The following is a 22,970-nucleotide window of genomic DNA, read 5'->3' as shown; positions in this document are numbered from 1 at the left end:
AAAGGGATTTAAAAAAGAAAGAGGGAGCAGGAGGAATGTTTTCACATTGGCCTATCTGCAGCCAGCTTGCTTTTGACTTTCATACTCTATTTAAAAATACAAAATTGGGAGCATTGAAGAAGAGCTCCCAAATTAGCTTTTTAATAGAGATCGGAAGTTAAAAGGGGGCCGAGTCATAGGGGAAAAGCTATTCCCAGTCCCAGCCAGACCAGAGCCAGCCAGGAGCAGGGCTGGAGCACGGCTGTGCTGAGGAGAGGCTGTGAGCTTTGTGGACTGATGCCACCGTAAATCACAGACAAACCTCTGGTACCAGGACAAGCCTTCTGGTACTGCTGCTTCTGGTTTTGCTTTCCTCTGAGCATCCACAAGAGGAAAGGAGCAAGCAGAGACAGGAGAAGTGCTCTCCAGGGGAAAGCAGACCTGAGGACATCTAATAAAGGATGCTTTGATTTGCTTGAATTCACACAGCCGCTGGAAGTTTCTCCGAGAAGTTTTGGGATTCACTTTGCACAAAACTACCCGTGTGTCCAGTGTACAGCTCTTAGGATCCGCACTGTAAAGATCATAATAGGTTGTGTTTGCCGACGCAAAACCGCAACTCATTGCCTTGCCGCAGGCACTGTGGTGCAGGTTACACACACTGCTGGGGGAAACTGGTTTGGGGAAGGCTTACCCAGCGCCCGGCACTTGGGAATCGGGGTTAGACCTCCATTAACTGCATTGAGTTATCAGGGATTAGACAACGCTGAGGCACTGAACCAGGACCCGTCCCCCTCCAGGGTCACCCGCTGGAGACGTGGGGTGGGAGGGGAGCCCCGGCCCGGCCCCTCCCCGCGGAGCTGTCCGCGCCCGCGGTGCTGATCGCCGCCGCGCCCGCGCACTCTGCGCCGCCCGCGCTCCCGGCAGCCGCATGGCAGCGGAGGCGCTCGGCGGGCGGCCGCGGCCGGCAGCGCCCTGCGGAGGTGAGGAGGGGACCGGGAGGGGACCGACACCGGGGGGGGGATTGACCGGACTCGGGCTGGGGGCACCCACCCCCGGGGTCGTCACCTGCGGGCGGGGAGGAGGCACCGGAGCAGCGAGGGACAGGAGCGGAGCCCCCGCCCGCTCGTCCCCCGCACCCCGCTCCGCCCCCGGCGCCTCCCCGTCCCCGTCCGACGGCCACCCCGAGCCCTGCAGCCCCTGAACTCCCGTATTAAAGTGTCGCCCGGAGCCGCGGAAGGACGCGAGGCAATGGCGAGGCTGCCGCGCTCCGCTCTTTCATGTAGGTATTTGCTTTACTTTATGGAAGTCGCGAACTATCGCGGCAGCGCATCAGCCATTGCCGGGGGCTGCCCGGCAGAGCAGGGCAGGACTGGCTGCATCCCGTTTGGGCACATAATGATTTACTACATGGGGACCGCCGGCAAACAGATAAAAGAGCAAGAAAGCCAAGGTCTTGAAGCGTGGAGAGTCCAACTTCTGGCTGTGGATACAGAGGGATGGTGCTAGGGTGGTGTGGAGACAGCACTGCCATGGGCTGCTGAGGGGCATGGCAAGCAAGAATGGCAGGATGAGGGGGAAAGGAGACAGGGAAAGATCGGTTTAGGTCTGGCTTATTTATTTTTACTCCTGAGCGTTGCCTCCTGCCTGGTGTAGGTGTTGGCTACAGCTGAGGTTTGTGATGCTGAGGGAATGGCTTATTTTCTTGCCCAGAAGGGACATCTGCGTGGTCCCCACACGCCAGGGACACACCGCGAGCTCCAGGAGGGACTCGTGAAGTTCATCCTCTACTTCTCCCCCCCTTCATTCCCCCTTGCCACTGCTGTCACATTAGCATGCAGGGTAGGCTCTGGTGCCTCCATTTGCCGGTGTCTCTGTTAGCTCACGCCGCCGTTCCTCGGTCTCGCTTCACACACAGCCTGTCTCCCCGGGACCAGCTTGGACCTGTCTCCTGGCTGCATCCAGCCGAGCAGCTCTCCGGGACCCGGTGCCGGAGCTGCTGGGTTCAGCAGTGAGCAAAGCTCCGAGCCGTGCTGGAAGGGGAGGGCGCAAAGCGAAGCAAGCTCAGGCGAGAGAGGCAGGGAGAGACTCCGTCGCGGCAGTAATGAGGGAGAAGCTGTTTAGTCATCTCTCTATATATACTTTCACAATGATGATCACATTTACTGATTGCTTCTGACTTCATTTGGAGAGGGAGTCAAGAGGCAGGCAGAACGGTTCACCTTTTATCCTGAGGAGTGCCTGCTTCCCCTTCCTTCCAGTTCCCCAGATTCAGCCCGACTCTGGGCACTGGGAGCATCTTTCCTGCCAGGTAAGGCATCGCTGTGAGCTGGAGATGCAAGATGGGGCTCTTCGGGCTGTCTAGGAGGGAGGGCAGAAGTTTGCATGCATTTATCCTAAGCCTGTTGCTTTTGCTCCTAAACCTCTCCAATGGACTGAGGGAGTAAACATGTTGTGGAAAGTTTTATTATCTGATGTGATTGTGAAGGGAAAGGAGTATGTGACTGACAGAGAAGAGGAAGCTTTGGCTGATGCATTCTGCTTTAAAGCCAATACATCTTTGCTGCCTGAGCCTGACCCAACAAGGACAGGGAAGGAGAGAATGGATGATCTCAAGGCTCTTTGCTCCCATTAACGGTGTCTCACCGAGAAACTCACAGCGTATTTATTGGCTGTGTTTTAAATCATCCCTGTCTACTTGTAGAGAGGGAAACACTCAAGATTTTTGTTCTGTTCCTGCTTTCATGAGACTACAAAGACACGTCTATTAAGTACGGCACTGCCATGGGAGCTGACAGGGTAAGGAGCCAGCAGTTATTCCTTGACCCTTTAGGTGAAGCGAGAGAACTGTGTCCCCAAAGTTTTCCTCCAGAGCTTCACTGACCTCGCCAGGTTTTTGTTGGAGACTGGGATGATCCCTGGTGCCCTCGAATTGCCTGCAGCACCGACAGCCTGCGGGAGCCAGGGTGGGCAGGGGGGGCTCGATGGTGCTGGGACTCCATTGAGGGGTTCAGGGGCTCACGCCACAGGCTCCTTTATCAAATCTGCTTTCACCTTGGCACTGGCCTCGTAATTACCTAAAGAAAATTGATTCTTTTCTCTATAGATGCTTACTTTCTTAAATCAGACAGAGGCAAATTACTTTATTTCATGTACCAGGTCTTCTAAATGTCATCAGCAGGGAGCCCAGCCTCTGTTAACTAGCTCCTTTCAAATTACATGCAGAAATTATGGTAATTAAAATTAGAAATATGTGTGCAGCTAAATATATGCTGCTTAGAATCGAATTGTGTCTGTTTGCTCAGCGAGATGAAGACTCTGTCGACTCTACAGTAGATTCTGAGCCCGGGCAATTGCCTTGCAGCCTAAAAAGACTGTTAGCAGTCACCAAACCCCAGAATCCATGCCAGAAAAGGAGGATTCTTTCCACGTTCTGTAGATAAACCAGTTACTTAGTTTGCACTGCTCTGAATTACAAATCCAGCCCTATCTGTCTCTTCATTTTCCATCTCTTACTTTGGGAAGGGATGGAGCTCCAAGGGCTTGTGGACAAGAAGCAAAACCTCTGTGACAGGGGGTATCATAAGTCTTCTCCCTCTCAGTCCTTCAGACAGTTTATAGCTGGAAAAGACTCTCTTGTGTGTTTTGAGAAGCAAATGGGACAGATTCAACACAACTTTGAAAACTAAACTGTGCCCACTATGGTCCTTAACCAGCTGCATTTCTTGCTCACAGAGAAATGGGAACTAAACTTCCCCAGAAGAATACCTCTCTCTTTCTCTTTTGTTTTAATCTCCTGTCCACTTCATAGCCAAGATATTTATAGCTTCCCTACATACACTGCCAGCATGGAAGGACCCATTTTATCTTTAAAAATTGATTTAAAAGCGTGCAAGTCACTTATGAGTTACCAGTGCTTTATTAGAACAATTATATGTGAAGTATTTATAGTGCCTCCGCAGCTAATGTAGGTAACCTGGAATTTACAACCCAAGTTCTAGAAGTACAGGAGAGGTTTCTAACGAGGCTCCTCTGAGAAATCAGGGGAGATGAGGATCCAGTGCACTGCTGCTGGTCAGGTCACCCTATGTCGCCAATCAGTCCTGGTGGAACGACTGTGGTGGTGTCACTAATGGAAATGAAAAAGCAGCCAAGACAGTTTACCAGCTGAGGAAACAGGAACAGGATGCATTACGCTGGTCTCCTGGTTATTTGCCTCTAGATATTTGGTGATTAATGAATAAATTGGTTCTCATTTTGCTGCCACCTGTTTTTTTTTTTGCAAGCCCTGTTCTTAATGCTGGGTTTCCTAAAAGTTCAAAGATCCTTCACTGCTGGTATAAGAAACCAGCAGCTCTGCTCAGAGCCACAAGAGACTGCCTTTCAGCTAAAGACTGGGGCACGGTTTCAAAGTCGTGTAGAGAAAGTTTGCAGTGCTCAGCCTCTTCCCTGCACAGATGGAGGAGCCTGGTCTCCAGGGCTGTCAGTCTGGCACTCTAACGCAATAAATCCCCTCTTCAGGGGGAGAGAAAAAGTGCTGCATAGAAACATTGAACAATTCTTCATAGGGAGATACTGCATTCTCTTTGCTCCAGTGTTGTGTGTATAAGCAAAGTGTCTCCTTGGGATACGCCTCACTATGGATTATTACACGTTTCGTAATTACAAAACCTCTTCCAGCAGCAGTAAGATGCTTGCACGAGGGACTGCAATTGTCCTTTAGATAGTAAAATTGCACAGAAAGATATTCCACATTAAGGTGATGAATGTTAATGTGCCTTGAAGAGGAAGAGTGTTTCTGTGAGCAGTTTAGTCATTTTCACCACAGATTGATTCCATCATTTTTTATTCAGTATTTTGATGGCCTGTTGGAATCAATAATGCTGCAGCATTACTGGCTGGAATGGCAGCTTTCATATAATTAAAAACTTCAGAGTAAAACTGCCTAAAAGGATACAATTAAGCTTCAAAGGCCTGAGTCAGTGGAATCAATGGAATTTCCATGATAAATCGACTTTTGATAGGGCCCCAAACGCATCTTCTGTGATACCTTTCTCTCCAGATAATGTTATGGTAGAGTTAGAAAAACATTAGGGGAAGTGAGAGTAAGTACAAGTTAAACAAGAACTTAAATATTGCAAGAACTCTGATCAATAAGAATGAGAAAATTCAGGGCTAGATCAGAACCACAATAACTACTCTAAATTCAAGAGCATGTTGGCTGACGATTTGGACAACTTGAGGTATTGTTCATCTAAAAATCAAGAGTGCAGTGAACATATTTCAACCTAATAGTCTTTCAGTTCTTCAGCTGAAGGACTTCTGCCTCTGTTAGCTAGGAAATAATCCAGGTATCTTCCTGATGGGAGAAAGCTGTCCAACTCTGGAGGCTTCCCTCATCCTGATGTTCTTGGTATTCAGGTAGCAGCTTAATCCATCAGCTTGCACACTTGGGATTCACACTGACTGTTGCTCCGGTATTTGGAGCAACGCTACCCTGAATTTTCCTCTGAGCCAGGGGATGGATGCAATATTTCACAAGAGAAAACCCATCTCTAAATAAAAGACACCAGCAAAACACTGCTGCTGAGGCCAGGTCTTCAGCTGAAGATGGAAGAAAAGTAATGAAAACCAGAGGAGCTTTTCAATTTCTTTCAGCTGGAAATGTTCTTAGTGCAAAATCCCTTATGTATTGAGCTGTCCTAGGACTGGAAACCCAGCTCAGTCCACTCATGGCTTTTGCTGGCATACAAGCTCCTTGGCTGAACTGCAGGCTGATTTCACTGGAGTTCTCAGCTCTTTCTTGACAGCTGTAGTTAACTGATGAGCACAGGAGGCTTACACCTGGGGAATTATGGATTAGTCTTGTTTGTGAGGAAGCAAATATAAATTAGTGTGTTTATGCTACTTTTAAAATGCTTTTAATGAGGAATCATTTGCTATTCAAAATTTCAATCTAGAATAATGCCATAACCCTGAAGAGCTGATTATCCTGTGCCTTAACATCATCCTTCAGGTGGGAGATATGGGCAAGCCACTTGTTTAAATTCCTTGTGTACGTACCCTTAACACAATGGGGCAAGACACCTCTCTTGACTGTGTTGTGTTTTTATTCTGTTCTCTGTTGTAGATGGAACTGATCTGACTTCCAACAGGTCTCAGGAGCAGCCTAACCATCTTCTCCAGTAACAAGGCCTGGGGTCATCATGGCAGCAGGAGTAGCAGCATGGCTGCCCTTTGCCAGGGCAGCCGCCATAGGATGGATGCCAGTGGCCAACTGTCCTATGCCACTGGCTCCAACGGAGAAAAACAAGAGGCAGGATGAGCTGATCATTCTCAATGTGAGTGGCAGGCGTTTCCAGACCTGGAGGACTACACTGGAGAGATACCCGGACACTCTCCTGGGTAGCACCGAGAAGGAGTTCTTCTTCAATGAAGACACTAAGGAGTACTTCTTTGACCGGGACCCTGAGGTCTTTAGGTGCATCTTGAATTTTTATAGAACTGGCAAGCTGCACTACCCCAGGTACGAGTGCATCTCTGCTTACGACGAAGAGCTTGCCTTCTATGGGATCCTCCCTGAAATCATTGGGGACTGCTGCTATGAAGAGTACAAAGACAGAAAGCGGGAGAACGCGGAGCGGCTGATGGATGACAATGACTCTGAAAACAACCAAGAAGGGTCCATGCCATCCCTGAGCTTCCGGCAGACCATGTGGCGAGCCTTCGAGAACCCCCACACCAGCACCTTAGCCTTAGTCTTTTACTATGTCACCGGTTTCTTTATTGCTGTCTCTGTAATCACTAATGTCGTGGAAACTGTCCCTTGTGGCACGGTGCCTGGAAACAAGGAGCTTCCATGTGGGGAAAGATACGCTGTGGCTTTCTTTTGCTTGGACACAGCTTGTGTGATGATTTTCACAGTTGAGTATCTGTTGAGACTCTTTGCGGCCCCAAGTCGCTACAGATTCATTAGAAGTGTGATGAGCATCATCGACGTGGTGGCCATCATGCCGTACTACATTGGCTTGGTGATGACCAACAACGAGGATGTCAGCGGAGCCTTTGTGACATTAAGGGTTTTCAGGGTTTTCAGGATTTTCAAGTTCTCTCGGCATTCCCAAGGCTTAAGAATCTTGGGCTACACTTTGAAGAGCTGTGCCTCCGAGCTTGGCTTTCTCCTCTTTTCCCTCACTATGGCAATCATCATCTTTGCAACTGTGATGTTTTATGCAGAGAAAGGGTCCTCAGCAAGCAAATTCACCAGTATTCCTGCTTCCTTTTGGTACACTATTGTAACCATGACAACACTGGGGTGAGTATTACTTCTTCTTTCACTGAGCAGCAGGCGAGCATGTACTAGGAGCTTGACTTCAGTTACTCTTAAGCTTTTTCCTGGGTGCATGTTTGAAAAGGGGCTGGAACTGTTAAGGGCTTGTTTGTTCTTTGCCTTACAACTTCTGCAATTTATGCTTATGTGAAGTTGTGTAAAACAGAAAAAGCACTTACACCCACTTGACAAATGCTTGGCACAATGGAAATGAGTGCAGGAGGAGCAAGGCTGTGGAGTAGCAGGTCCTGTTTCACACTCCTTCTGCAGGAGAGAAAAGTTAACATGAGTGCAAGGGACCCATCAGGTAGAGTTTATGGGTTTTCAGGCATTCATTTGAGCCACACGTTTTACACAGAGTTGCTGATGTGTGTGTTGTCTCTCTTCGTGATGTTGGTCATTTTTTCTTCACTTGACATGCCAGGAGCTATATTTCCAATGGATATTGTGGGCCTCTCCACTGAAAATACTCCATGATTTCCAGGACATGTTTAGTACTTAACTGAGCAGGATACAGGCTTCCTGTCTGTGTTTAGCTGCGAGTTTAAAGAAACAATATGCATATGCTGTTGCAGTAGAATTTGAAGCATTCCCATGGACAGGTACAAAGATAATGATATCAAAGCAAGGGGAATGTAGCCTGGAGGGCACATTTTCCCCCTATATTTCATTGCCGTCTTACAGATGTTTCTACTGAGATTATAGATTGGAGCTTCTGTTGCTCTGAACTAAAACCTTGGTAAGCAGAATGACCAAGCCCTCACCCTCATGGGGTTATATAAAATCAAGTTGGCATCACTGGCTGCTGCTTCAGGCGGGTCCAAAGTCAGGATCAAATGCAATGTCTTAATTCCACGCACCAGAACAATACACTAAATTCACAGTTACTTTGCAGGGAGTTTTGCCACTGGAGATTCACACAGTTTAACATTAAGTTGTAGACAATTGTTGTAATGTGGTGATCGCTTTTTCTCTAAACTGCTTTTGATTTTAAACACTTCCCTGGGCTTGTTCTACATGACCAGGCTTGCAGTAGCACTTTTCAATTATTAAAATCATAATTCAGCTCTCAGAAAGGAGCAGAATCTGACATATGACAACTGCAGGCCTGAATTTCTTCATTAAGTGAAGATGTAGAACACGTCTGTCATAGTCACTAAAAAAGACCCCGTTTTTCCTCCTTTTTATCATCTGAGCAAAGTTTGCATGTTCAATATGGCAAAAGCTGAGTTCCTTACCTGGGAAAAGTGCTTGTTTCGAAATGGAAGCTGGGCTTTGGATCCCAGCATGCCCCAACCTGCTGTTTCACATTCTTACTGGCCCATACTGGTCAGTTCCCACCCTCCCATCCCCATCGCTGTATCTGAGCAGCTTCAGAGGGACACCTGTGCTGGGTGGCTTGTTCACATCTTCTCTATGAGAGGGAAATGCATGAAAACACAGCTCTGTTTTCTGGTTTCTGTTTAATAATGATGGCACCTATCTTTGTATGTGCACACACTTCTGGACATTCACATGTATGTTGCTTTATATTAGTGATGGGAGAGTCTTGTTCTCTTTCCCTTCCTTTCTGAACACATGGATGGACAAACCAGAGTGCTTCTGAGGACTTGAAAGTGTTCTCAATCTGTTGTAATCACAGAAGTTAGAGATGAACGAGTGCTATAAATGAGTTGACAAGGATTTTAAAAATGAGATGTTTAACCACGGCTTTGTAAGAGTTCACTGGAAAGGGACCTATAACATGCTGTGAAAGCCTTAAAGCTTTAACTTCTGGTATTACTGATTTGGGGTTTTTCCTGCAGGATTTTAATTAAAGTAGGTGTCTGTAGAAAATAGGCTGTCAGCTAAGTTTAGTGTCAAATCACAGGCTCACATGCAACTCGGAAACCTCAATAAGAGCAGACCCAAAAGAGGCCCTGTGCCCTCTGACATCACCCATCTGCCCACAGTAGGTACCCATCACTCCCTTATTGAAGCACCCAAAGCCAAACGCTCTCCACTGGCTCACTCAAAACCTCTGCCAGAAAGAGGAGCTGCTGCTAAGAGGCACAAAAACCTAATTCCTGCCAGACAAGCATCACAGGGCCCCCGCCAGACCCCTCCTTGGAGAGGCACTTTGTGGAGCCAGAGGAATGGTGCTGGGGTCCCAAGGTACCAATGGTGCCAGCTCCAGCCCCTGGCTCGCGCAGCAGCTCTCACCCACTGCTTGGCACCACAGCACAGAAACTCCTGAGCTAGAAATGAAACTTTTGGCCTCAGGTCATCCCAGCTTCTCACTCCCACCACTGGAGTGGGTGGTTAACACCTCCTGCCCCCTTCCACTTCCCCATAAACCCTTCCAGCTTTGACAAACTGTCATTTTCACACAATATTTCATATACGTCTCTCTTCAGAAGTCATTTCAATATGTTTGGAAGGATCCTGTTACTTACTAATGAGAGTTCTGGCAATTCCTATCCCACAGACCTTGCCAAAAAAGCAGCCAAAGCCTCCAACATGCTTCTTAATAGTTGGTGGTTGCCAGTTCGCTGCTTGTGCTTCAGCAACACTCGGAGCTTTTACGAGTATCTTAAATATTACCATTTGCCATAAAACTCCAGCCAGCATTTCAAACAAGAAACTAGAAAGCACAACGGGGTTTAACTCAAATCTCTACACATATATATGTATTTTCTGTTTTGAACACTGAAAATGCGAAATCCAGATAAGTGAATGTTTCCCTGGCACTGGAATTCCACCATTGCTTGTGGCAAGGTAACTTTTCCCATTTATTAAGACACTCAAAAATTACCTCTGCTTAGGCAAAAGTTTACTCACCACAACCAACCAAGGCTAGCATTAGGAAACCAATAACTCTCCTACTGTTCCGTACATCACTTGCTGTTATTCCAAGTCCCTCGGTATCTTTAGGATACAACTGAATTTCCAGCTTGATCCAGAAATGAAAAGCAATAAAAACGCTTTTCTTCTTGAAGGTGAAGCACTGTATAAAATAGATTAAATGCTGCTTTTGGTGGGGTTACAATGCAAATCGGTCTGGAGAATTCCAGGCTGACTTGCAAGCTCCTTAGGCAGTTAACAACCCAAGGAGATGGGTACAAGAATTATTCTGGAATGGGAAACAAAGCAAAAGAATTAAATTATACTGACCGTGCATCTCTGATCCCTCTGCTGTGCTCGTCAGCCCTGCTTTATCAGAGGCTGGTTTTAATTTAGCATGATTTAAATTTTGCTCAGGAGGTTTTCTAATGAAAGCATTATTCTTGGGTGCATCTTAAATCAATCCAAATTACTGAAACAACTATTCCAAATTAATTCAAAATCAGCTACCCAATCCATGCAGAAACACGTTTCTCCAGAGGCCAACAGCTACCCAGCTTCTCTCTTGCCCTTGTCCAAACCACCAAGACAATAAATATTAGCTCTGCCAGCCCGTTCTATGTTCTGTAGGAGGTTTTGACCCCCAGGACCCTCCATCTCAGCCACTCAGGGGCACGGTGCTGGTTCGCATCGTTCACATTCACATCCCTGTCTTGGGGTCTCCAGCTAACCTGCTACGCAAGAGCCACCAGCTTTACATCTGTATGAGAGGCAGTTTAATTATCATGCATTTTGTTACCTTGCCACCAATGTGTTGGTTTAATTTGCTTCTCAACAGCCTGTGGTTGTGGATGGGGCAGCCTCTTGTTTCACTGCTCGCCAGCACACATCAAACCACGGCTGCTGTACGAGACCTCCCTCCCACTACTGAGCCCCACGCTGGTTTTGCTCCGAGCATGTATTTTTCTAAGCTTTTTATAGCTGTTTCCATTTCACCTGACAACAGCAGTATGTTCCAGGCCCTTGGGCAGTGTCCGCAACCTTGCAGTGTAGGCAGCAAAGTGTACTTGTGAAAACCTGAGCGCCACATCCACCTGCACCATCCCGGGACATGGGCATGCTCCAGTGTTCCAGCAGAGCTGGGGTTCCTGGTGTGGACTACACTGGAGCAGACACCAGCGTCCCCATCCCCACCAGGAACAGCCTTGAAAAAGGTGAGATCTGCAGTAGATCCAAAGGGAATCATCACTGAGCTCTTGGGCCATTTGTGCCAAGAAACCAGCAGTACCATGGACCAAGGAGCAGAGGCTGTTGATGGAGTTTGTGCTGGTTGGAGCTTAGGGATAAGCTGTGTGGTTTTCCAGTGCCTAATGGAGGCTGAGCTCCTGGAGCTCAGCGCCCTCGGAGTGGTCCTGGGAGAATCTGTCCTCTGTCTGACTGTCCCCTTTACATTTGCAAGAACATAATGGTTTCAAGAGCACTGTTCCTCTCTCAGATTCAGCTGTGCTGGTCAGTGAGTGTGAAAGACACACATCAGTGCATTTGGACAACGCAGTCCTATCACTATAATTCCTTTAAGGAATCAGGTTAATGCTAGGAAGTCAATAAAGCAGACATGCTGGCCTGGTTATGTCAACAGCCCGAACTGGAGCAAGATCTGAAATTCCTTGTACCTTTTATTAGCCGAGTGCTGAGAGAACAGGGAGTTGGGATCTATTTTGGTTTGTCTTGGCTCAAGCAGGTACCCTGTGGTTCTGCAAACTGTGGGTCAGAGGGAGGACAAGAGGACTGATGCTGGATCAACCCCTCTGCAAGAAGCATCATTGTTTTGCTTATTTCTTGACCTTTGTTATTTATGGGTATCTGATCATGGACAAGAAAGGGGATGAAGCAGTGAAATAGCACATGAAATACCTGCTGCCAAACTGCTGACAGCTGAACTGGCATGAAGTTACTGAATACTGACCATGCTTCTTGCAAAGGCTGCCAGGTACTGCATGAACAGAGAGCTCTCAGCAGTTATTCCTCAATGCAAAGTCCTGAAAGCACTCGAGCTGATAGTAACCTTCATTCCCTCCTTCCTGCAAACTCAGAGGAGTCTGCAAAGTAAGGAAAATAATAAATCATCTCTGGAGCGCTGCCATTCCCGGGTTCTCTGGGAAGATTGCTGTTTGGCTCCGTAATCATATTGTGTGTGTCACTACTTCCGTAACTGCCATTAAACTGAATGTGAAAAGCTGCTTTAATAGAAACACTACTTTGCATATTTAACATCGGCGATGAGAAGAGGGGTGAGATGTGGGGTATTTCCTTGGCCTCTCGCCATTTCCCACACAGTCAACAATTCCGAAATCCAGAGGCCAAAGAACAGCTTGAATTTAATATAAAGTCCAATCAAGCAATGAACTGATGGAGCTACACAAAGAAGCCATTTTCTTGAGCTTGCATTCCCTTGACTCCAGTTTCATGTTACACAAAATGTGTTATCAATTCTCTTCTCCTAATGGATTTACAGATGCTGTGTACAAAATGTCTTTGTATCAGAAACTACAGGAGGAACCTTTTCCCTTCGCTATCCCGGTGTAAATCTCAGGCAAGCATCTCATCTTTGAGATATCTGCATTCACCAGAGCTGCAGAAGTGTTAAAATACATTTATTCATTCTCAGAGCAAAGGGATATTTTTCTCTCTTAAAGCAAACAACGATCTGTCCTTAATGCTTTCTGAGGCTTTGAATATGTGTAGAGACTGCATGTACGGGCAAACACGCTGTTCTGAATGCGCAAGGCAAAATAACCTTCCTTTTGGGTAAGCTCGTCGTGTGAGAAGTGAATTATTTTGAATAAGGCCAAGTAATGATACTGGCTAAAACCGTAGCGTGGCTGCTAAATTTACCAGTGGAAGCCCTGGCAGGGATGCATCTATAGCAACTGATTTACAAATTCTTTCTAAGCTCCTCTTTCTAGTTTTTTTTAACTCCCTTTCTTTCTCTCGTGCATCACAGTGAGTGCCTGAGAAAGAGAGATTAAAGATAACATTGTGTTTCACTGGAGATGAAGGGAAGTGATTGGCGTGCTGAATGGATCGGAGCTATTTTTAGTCTTATAAAATGATAATTTCATAACAGCGCTGACCCAGTAAAAGTAATTAGTTTAGAGAGATTGGCTGAAAAGAAGGGACAGAATAGCCGGTGTCAGTGGGAAAGCAGGGAAAGGGGAGGTGAAGGTAAAGGCCCTGCAACAAATTAGCCAAAGCTAATTACATCTCGCAGCTGATTACAGCCTGTACAGTTAGAATCAGTGTTCAGTGTGAATTCTGAGCGATGCGGGTCTCCGCACCCCCACAGCCGGAGGTTGATCCTATACCCAGGCACTGCCAGCACCCATCTCACCCATCACGGTGACATCTGCACATCACATCCTCACCCAGACTCTCCTGCCTGGCATTGAGCATGGGGCATCGAAAATACAAAACTAGGCTCCTGCCCCACTATAATATAGGAAAACAACATGAGATGTTCTTACTACAGTTTCTTAAGGAAACTTAAGGGTCTAGTGGAAGGTGCTCCAGCCCGTGGCAAGGGGGTGGAACTGGATGAACTTTAAGGTCCCTTCAACACAAACCGCTCTGTGATTCTGTGATCTGTGGATTCTGCATGGCTGAAGCCAGAATGGGGGAATACATGTGACCAAACCCAGCTTATTTCTAGGCTGTAGAGTGTTCCAGGCACTGTAATGCAATCACCTCTGTAAAACAATGAAACAAAAAATAGAGCAGAAGTGGGAGATAACCAGAGAACCTTTCCTCACTGCAAGCCAGCATTCTTCCCTGCCACCCATCACGCTTACAGCTGTGCTGAAGGACCAGGAGGACAGGCAGGGTTCAGCCAAGCTCTGCCTTCTGGACATGCAGTGCCTACACAAACAGATTGTGCCTATTTAACTGTTTACCACTGCTACATTAGAGCACATTCAAGGGCTGTAATTCACCTCTTAAAGTTACAAGTAAGTGTGGAAGAGTTATTTTAAAATCAATATCTAACAGAATGCCATTGTTCCAACATTAAAACCTGCTGGGAAATTACTGGGAGGCATGTGGCAAGTCAAATCACTGTGTGCCAGGGGAGGAAACAATTCATTACTCCTTTAAAAGGTGCAAGTCTTCACTGGCTTTCATTCTGGTTGGAAATGAAGCTGGAGCATCTGGCTCTTTCTTTCCCTCATTCTTTCATGATTTCCCTTGTTTGTTCTGGCTCTACATTGTGGACTTCCTCTTATTGTCTGCAAGAGGCCGTGTGAGGTTTGGGTCCAGGGCCAAGCGCTGCGGTGGCATTGTCACCGCTGTCACTCCTCCTGATGGAGAGTGGCACTCTGCATATGAATTCTCTCTCACCTATAAAAGCATCTGCAACACCAACAAAACCCAAAGGGGCAGTACTCACAGTCATCCTCCAAGCAGGCTCTTCACAGCTCGCACTGGGGAGAGCCATGGAGCATCGCCTGGGGAAGCCTGCTGCTTTAATCTGGGCCTGCCATCTGCGGCCAAATTAAAACACAGATCAGCTTTAGCTTTTTGCCTTCAGGACTTTGTGAAATTTGGCTGATGTACGTCCCCAGAAAGCCCTTGGGAAAGGACTGTTTGCTTCTGAAGAGAGCAGCCCTGCGGATCCAGGCTACGGGCCCCTAAGCTTAAGCTTAAATAGAGATGCAGAGGACTCGGTGCAACTGTGGAGTCTCCTAACAACAAGGTCAAGTAATTCCAGTAACAAATCTTGCACATACGGAGGGAAGCGGTGCTGTTACTGAACGTGCCCCACATATGGCTTTGCTGAACTGGTGCAGGAACAACACCCTGGCACTCACAAACCTTGCCCAGCTGCCCTGCAGTGGGTTCCCTTCTAACAGCTCCTGTTAATCAAACAACGCATCCTCACCATGGTGAAGTACCCAGAGCTTTTATTATGGGTAACTATTTTTCACGCACTTACTGCTTTATTCTCTCTGTACACGTGACTCCCCTTTGCCATCCGAAGACGCAGACTGCTGCTGGTTATCTCTTCTTGCCTGTAGATACAGGGTTTCACATCAGATGTGAGAACAGCAGACGATAAAATCTTGAGTCCCTTTCAGCCTTTAAGACCTAAATGCGCAGCCTTGATAACAAGATTTCACCCCACGCCCAGACAGCCCCTTTGTTTCTTCTCTGTACCACGGAAACACTATTATTTAGTTCTGCTTATTTCCCCACCCGGTTGCCACAAGCCTCAATTCCACGTCTCCATGCTCTACATGCACTTTTGGGGTATAATTTGGAGACAATACGTCATCAACAGTAGGCACTTTTCTCTATATTTGATTGACCTGGAGCACAAGGGAGCATCCTCCTTAAATATTAATTACCATGACTATGGAAAGAACAAAAATAGCACTTTATTTGTCAATAGGGTAATGCAAGGCAGCTATTCTCACAACCTAATGCTTAGCAGAAGTAAGCTATCTGCAAAGGGAAAGCTGAAATGGGAGACAGCTGCTCTGAGCTGCTTTCTCCTAGAGTCTATCTACTTCAGGGTCTTAGTTTGGATCAGGAATGCTCGCTGAAAGCAACCTCCATCATCCTGTCCTTGCTGCCATTTGGCTCACGGCACAAAGAGGTTTCAGAGCATGCAAACTGCATTCCTTCTGGATGAAATACAACTGGAAGATGCACTCCAGGAATGCATCTAATGTGCTCTTACTGCTAATGGGCATTCAGTCCATGGACCAGACTAGGACGGGGTTAAAATTAATCCTCCCTGAGCTGTGCACTGTAGGGATGCTTGGTGCCCTGCCCCGGTTCAGCTGCTGTTGAGCTGCACTACTTGCTAATGTAGATATATTTATTCTTTCCCTGCAATTGATCTCAGAACTCACTCTCAATTATAATCCTGGTGGAGGGTCTTTGGAGGTTTACACAGTTTGTTGGCCTTTTGTCATCAATATTAAATGGAGAAAAGCTCCCATTGCTTCTTTGTGACTCTTCAGAGGGAAGACAGGAGTAGGCTGCTGTCGATTTAACAGACTCTGACACCTCTGTTACTCCACTGCGTGAGAGCCCTTTTCTAGTAATCAGTGTCTGAAATGAGTAGAAACAGGACTGAAATTTACCACTTTGAACATGAATCAATGAAGCATTATTGCCAACACGCATCCTTCACTGCCACACATTTCAGTTGTGCTGCTGCTGGTTCAGGAAGGCTGAAAACCCCGTCCCCCACCCAGCTTTGCACCTGCAAGGTACCCTTTTTATCAAGCTCACTCTCTGATCTCTGCATAATTAACCAACATGTGAAATCCCTGGCTTCTGCCATGCATGTGTGTGCTTCAAAACTTCCTGCAAGACCACAGCAGTGTGTACAGATGGGCGAGTGTGGTCAGCTCGCAGGAGGCAATCACAACTTTTCCTTGGTGCCTCTTTCGTTTTCCTGCCTACTTGCATCTGCCTTACCGTCTGTTCAATCCAGGGAGCATCCATCATGTAAGAGGATGAGTCCTACTGAGTCAGACACTCAGCTTCAGTTCATGAAATGAGTTGGCATCATATTCTCGCCTTGGCACACTGGATGCAAAAGACTTCAGCCCTTTTAGATACTTTGCTGCTGCAGAGGACTAGCAGGCCAGGTTAAATAATAGATGTGCATTCAGCAAGAGAGCTGTTGAATGAAAACCTGCAAACCAGCTGAAATCAGATAAAAGTCATCTCTTCTGCTAAGGGTCAAATCAGCTGGGCTGAAGGGATATGAGGTTTTGGGCTGCGGAGGGCTGAGCAGGATGAGTTCCACCACTAATGAGCTTAGTGAATAAGCTCATTACCTAATGAGCTCTATTGAACAAGCTTCATTTCCAGCCTAGGGAAAGCCTTCCGATTAGATAAAGCACAGGTAAACAGATCCATCAGTGTACACACAGAAGACTTATCTGTAACTCAAGAGCAAAGTCACGGTCATTGACAGAGTCCTTCCTGAAGGTGCAGATGTCAGGATGGATCGGAAAAGCAACAAATAGCAGAGGCTCTTTTCCAGTTTTGACCCTTCTTTACAAAGCCCGATGCACACAAGACTGCACACCAACCTGACCTGGCGACGCACCCACGTCCTAATAACCTTCTATCAGCATTAACATAGGACTGCCCTCCATGTAGGACACCACAGAGCTGGACAAGGTAACCTCCAGAGGTCCCTGCCAACCAAAATTATCCTATAACCAAATGCTCCTGAAATGGTGCATCTCTGTGGATCTCCATCTGAAACCCCAGCATTGCTTTTGTGGTCTGGGAAGATGTGTCAGATCAGATGCCAGGTCTTGCCAGATGGCCTGAAGACAATCTGACATCCACATTGTCTTGTGGACAATAGATCACCCAGAAAGGTCAGAGTCTTCAAGCAGCTAGTCTGTAAGGAATGGTCCATCAGGCACCCACATGCTGTTTAGCACAGTTTTCAGTTCTGTTGGCTTGGAAGTGAAAGGAGAAAATAAGATTTCAGAAAAGGAGCAGAGACCTACAGATGCTGAAAGAAAACCCCTTAAATCTTGTCTTCTACATAGTAACACTTCCATTGAATTTACCATTTTTGTCTTAGGTTTTCAGCAGATCCTGAGGTACTGTTTAAACTATTCAGCTCCTCCAGCTGTGCCGCTCTCAGACACTGCCGCTGTCCATCCTCTGTGGTGGTCTAAGCAGAGATAAAATATGTTTGAAGAGAAAAAAGGAAGGAAAACACTGAACTTTGCAGTAAAAATTACTGCTAAAAAGATTTTTAGGAGAAAGCAGGTGCTCAGCCTTGAAAATACATATATTTAAACCCCTGCATGCCCCTCCGATGCACATCAGAGGGTAAGTAAACATGCACGTAGCTCGCTTGTCCATGTCAGTGCATATTCACATGACTGCAGCAGGAAAGCCTGACACCAAATGTACTGTGAACTGAAAATGAATTTCAGCAGCTTTTGTGATTCATTCTTTGTCAGATACAAAAGGAGGCGTCTGGAGCTGCCTTGTCACCCGTGTGCAGGGGGCCCGTTTGTTGCTGCAGCACTGCAACCCCACTCCTCAGGCTGTTTGCATCCTTCCAGGGCTGCCTCGCTGCCAGCCCCTATGCATGTCCAACTATGTAAATAATGTTAATGGTCCTGCCCACTCTGACCAGTGGGAACCAGGAGTAACTTCATTACAGTCAGTGAGTCACCCCAGTGAAAAACGAGTGGCACTGACAGCTAAACTGGGCTCTGTGGATTTGAATAGGTCGGGGTGTAATCTGGGAGACGTGTTATGCACTGCTTTTATGGGAGAGTCATTATGGCAAGAGATGCCTTCTGGTGTCAGCTCCTCCACGGAGCCACATCTCATCTTTCATGTTTGCCAGTGCTTTCCTTGGACATCCCGGCAGTTTCCAGCACTCAGTATTAGATGCACTATTGTTGGAGAGGATTTGTGCGCCATGAATAATTCAAAACAGAGTGGGCAGACAGCACATCTACTACCTATAGCACTTGACTATACAATAAATTAAATCCACCCATTAAATCATCATGCCATTAAATTATGGAAGTGTTCAGGGCCAGGTTGGACACAGGGGCTTGAAGCAAGCTGCTCTAGTGGAAGGGGTCCCTGCCTGTGGCAGGGGTTGGAACGGGTGAATTTTAAGGTCCCTTCCAACACAAACTATTCCATGATTCTATGATCACAAACTGAGAAATAAGGGCATTTATCGCCATATCTGTGCATCCTGAATGCTTTATACTTATGTGAAATACTTATGCTGAAAGCAGTTGGCAACTAAACGCAAGTCAGATGAGGATGTGTGGAATTCTCTAGGAATTAAGCACAGCTATTGCACCCTGAGCTTGGAGCAGAGTCTCCAGAGGATGTGCAGGCAGGCAGATGAGGCCACCGGCCACAGCAGTGCACACACAGACACAGGGGACACTCACAGCTCTTTAGCAGTCACAGCACCTTTGCTGAACTTCGTTTACAATCCCACACAGCTTAACACAACCGACTGCCACTAGTATTAGTGCAACCCAGTAAAGGAGCAGGAGCTACTTGGCAGTGCTAGTTGAGTATCTCCAAGTCGAAGTGGGCATCTTCCTTTGACCTTGATGCATCCCGTGTAATGGGTTACTTTTATCTGGGTCTCAACCTCACTGCTGGATTGCTCAGAATGATCCACCTCTTTCTGTAAAGGCTGGCATCACATTTGATACAGGATACTGTAAAACACGTTGTAGAAGTAGGATGTCTCGTGTCCTGCATTTCTGGATAATGTTTCTCCCTCATGAGCTGTCACAGTGGCTTAGTGTAATGGGCTTCTGAAGGCCAGACATAACTGCCAAGGGATGAGGTTGAAGGGGTTTTTAGGCAGCAGTGACTTTTTCCCTCATCCAGTCCTATCATCAGGGAAAGATAAAAATGAAAGTACATCATCATCTTTGCTTCTGTGCAAGCTCTCACTATGACTCAGGACAAAAAGCTTCATGTGAACAAGGCAGAATTACAACAACTCTGTGCTTCTCACAGCAGCCTTTGGCAGGCATTTGGGAAGGGCCCAATGACCATTTGTCAATTAGTGGTATAAATCTGTGTGCCAGGATTGTCAAAGCCAAGAGAGACTCAGATTCCACCCTTGACTATGAAACGACAGAGATCCAAAGTCTTCTCCACTGTGTTCTGCTCTCCTGAACACCCAAAAGCAGTTGAGAACTGCTGGGGAGTGACCTTTATAGGTAGAAAAACCTCTGATGCACTGAATCAGGCAAACATGAACAGTCAGACATCCCTCATCCCATACCTGGATCACCCCAGTTACAATTCTGCTGCAAGATGGGCACTGTCTCCACCTCAGCTCAAAGACCAGAGCTCCAGAGGGAGAAGGTGACCTGACAGTGCTCATACAGTGCATCACTAATCAGCTCCATTGGCTTACTTGTGCGATGCAATCTAAATAAAATATCAAAGAGCTCAATCTCTTCTTACAGATAAAAGGAGAGAATGGTAAAAAAAAACCCCACATGGAATTTTAGATGAAGGAATAAAAGATGTTCTAGAGGTCTGTGTTCCCCTGCTTTACGGGGCAAGGCTGAAAATGGTTTAGCAAAATGCAAAGAAAGGTTGTTTCTGATTTAGTGTTTAATACTAAAATACTATAAGCAACAAATCTGCAAAATCATGTAGCCAAGAAATGGATGCGTGTGTAAGGAAACACACACAGAGCTCACCCGATGCTGCCAAGAGGTTGGCATTGTGCTCAACCTGGGGATGGGCTCTGTCTGTTGGAGGCAGTGAATCAGTGAAGCGGTTGTGGCTGTTCCACACCTGCCTCCCCTCCCATGGGCCTGCAACTCTTTCTGTGCCTGCTGTGGCCTTTCCTCATGCTAAACTTTGCTTAATGAAATACCACAAGGTGACCAAGCAATCACATTCAAGACACATAATGCCAATAGTCAGAGCCCACGCCATAAACAATTCCATAACATGGGAATAATGGGCAAATTTCATCACCTTCCTATGGGAGCACAGTGAATAAAAGAAACCAAGAGAGCAGAAGTTCCAGATCAGAGCACACAGCACCCAGTGGGCTCAAAAGACATCTTCAAATCAGCCACATGCAGTTCTGAAGTCCCATGGATGCAGCGAGTATATCCTTAGCCATAACCCTCTATGCATCCAGATGGGAGTAAATGAGATTGTGTGGGTATGAAAAAGATTCTTGAGGATTATGTGTAAGATGTGAAAAGCAATCACACTGCTATAAATGATAAAACATAACCATAAAATAAAACACTGAAGGCCTGAACGATTGGGCATTGATGCAAAGTGATTTTTAAATGCTACCATTCAGATATGGTAGAAAATAAAATCCCTCTTGCAAAAAAAGCAGTACTGAGTGGTAGAAAATAAAACCCACTACAGAGAAGGCAGCCCTGAGGAAAGGCATGGCTGAGGCACAGGCCTCCCTCGTCTGCCTAGCCCATCATCTCCAAATGTTTTCCTTTCTCAGTGTTCAAACTTCTACATAATTCAAGAGAAGTTCAGTATGTGCTGTTAGATAGGTCTGTATGCAAAGAGCTGCAGCAGGATGTGCACCCACAGGCAGGGATACAACAGGGCTGACAGATATTTTGCCCCATTTCTCAAAAGTGTCACACATGTGGACATCAAAATAGAATTATCATAATTGGTTTAATGCATAGACATGTCAAAAACTTCCTCTTCATGTGCTCAGATACTCAGTTAAAGCTCAACTGAGACTAATCAGCCTAAGGGAGGAATTCAGTACCCTTCTGGAAACACATGCAATACTCTTCTACACTGTGCCTGGGCTGATGTGTAATTGAACAATCTGAATCCTGGGCTAATCATCCACATGAAACACATTGAGCATCTCAAGGAGTGGCAGGAAATGAAGCCTCATACTTCAGAGACTGGGCTGATGAAGAGATCACATGCAGCTGTCAGGAGAACTCCTCTTCCTCCTCCCCAAGTGCCCCCCGTGGCCACCAATCCCTCTCAGGATGTGCAACTCCTGATAGCAGCGTTGCAGGGAGCATCCTCTGAACCGAAGGGATGTTGGCTTTCTGCCCACTGTGAATAATGGGCTTTGTCAGGAATGATCTATTTAAAAACTAAGCACTACCCAGGGTTGTCTTTCAGACAGATCACTTACAGGGTACCACGTTAGCAGTGCTGTGGGCTCCCACATGGGGACAGTCAGGTTGTGGCCACAGTCCCCGGCTCATCAGGACAGCAGTGAGGCAAGGGCAGGACACACCAGCCCAGCCATAGGCATGGATCCACATGGCAAAACCTGGAAGGCCCCACGCTGCCCCCCAGCTTTCCCATGGACACGGAGAAAGGGGACAAAGGGAGAGCATAAGCAGCTAAATGGCAATTGCTTATTTCCTTCCCAAAAGCCTTTTACTACAGGGAGGACGAGCGTCGTACCTGGTCCTCATTCATCCTGTCCTTCACACAGAGATGGGAGCTGCCTAGCAGGGCAGGGTAGGGGGAGCACAGGTCAAACCCACTTCTGTCCCACTTAGGTGTTTGTTAGCGCCAGTGTAAGCTCAGGGTTAATTACTAACCCTAAAAGACTCTTTCTTAGGGACACAGGGATGAAGAGAGCTGCGAAGGGCCGGTTATTTCTGCTGCCTCTCCTGCTGCTGGTTTCACAACCTGCATCCTCCCAGATTGTCTTTTCTCCCCTTCCATCTGAGCCAGGCTCTGCTTTCCTCTCCCTTACCCAGCAGTGGGTCTGTGCTTCCGCTCAGGGGCTCCTGCAGAAAGAGGGGCAGAATCCGTGCGGCAGCCACGGAGGTGACCCGAGCTCAAAGCTGTCCCACAGCAAAACTGCTCCAGCAGTTGTAGTGCCACCACATCTGCAACCCCGTGACAGCTCCGAGGAGCAAACAGCTGCTGTCTGAGTCGGTTCTGGTGACGGGAGATGGTTTCAGAGATGAATGTTCTCCCAGCTCACTACTGACACACGGGACAGGTAAATGAGATTTACTTTGGCATCTCATTCACTTCTCAATCCATCTTCTCTAGTACTTTTCTCCCCTCCAGCCTGTACGTGGAAAGGTCAATCGGTTTAATTATGGATGTTAGACACATACGTGCCATTTGCAGCTCTGCTAAGTGTGCTCACACAACTGGAACCCTCTTGCATCAAGTATAATAGCAACAGGTTTCCTATTGCAGCAAAGGTGCTCAATGGACCAGGATAGAAGAAATAACTAACTGAAGAGTAGTGAGTTTTAATGACATTTCTGCAGCTTCCCCAGGGCTGGCAGAATATGCTACAAAT

At 46.8% G+C, this 22,970-nt stretch overlaps 1 protein-coding gene and 1 long non-coding RNA gene across 7 annotated transcripts in view; one reads left to right on the top strand and one right to left on the bottom strand.

Annotated features, from left to right (window-relative positions):
* Positions 1–832: 832 nt before the first annotated feature.
* Positions 833–22,970, top strand: part of KCND3 (potassium voltage-gated channel subfamily D member 3) — a 121,404-nt gene continuing 99,266 nt past the window's right edge. Inside the window, exons 1-3 of one of the 5 annotated variants that reach the window (XM_057426862.1) lie at positions 895–962; positions 2,241–2,290; positions 6,110–7,294. In XM_057426862.1, coding sequence (XP_057282845.1) covers positions 6,186–7,294 — 1,109 coding nt within the window. In that variant the 5' untranslated portion in view covers positions 895–962; positions 2,241–2,290; positions 6,110–6,185. Of the gene's footprint in view, positions 963–1,125; positions 1,262–2,240; positions 2,291–6,109; positions 7,295–22,970 lie in introns of those variants that run through there. The other 4 variants (XM_057426859.1, XM_057426863.1, XM_057426861.1 and 1 more) reach the window with 4 other exon arrangements.
* Positions 22,570–22,970, bottom strand: part of LOC130608691 (uncharacterized) — a 50,073-nt gene continuing 49,672 nt past the window's right edge. For both annotated transcript variants that reach the window (XR_008974619.1, XR_008974617.1), the window contains exon 3: positions 22,570–22,730. This is a non-coding gene — a long non-coding RNA (uncharacterized LOC130608691). The remainder of the gene's footprint in view (positions 22,731–22,970) is intronic.

Source organism: Pezoporus wallicus, unplaced genomic scaffold, assembly GCF_028554395.1.
Source record: "Pezoporus wallicus isolate ANWC-B61680 ecotype Strahan unplaced genomic scaffold, APGP_CSIRO_Pwel_v1 contig_11646, whole genome shotgun sequence".
Classification (NCBI taxonomy): domain Eukaryota; kingdom Metazoa; phylum Chordata; class Aves; order Psittaciformes; family Psittacidae; genus Pezoporus; species Pezoporus wallicus.
The sequence above is the reverse complement of the archived record's forward strand: the minus strand, read 5'-3'. Positions and strand labels throughout refer to the sequence as shown.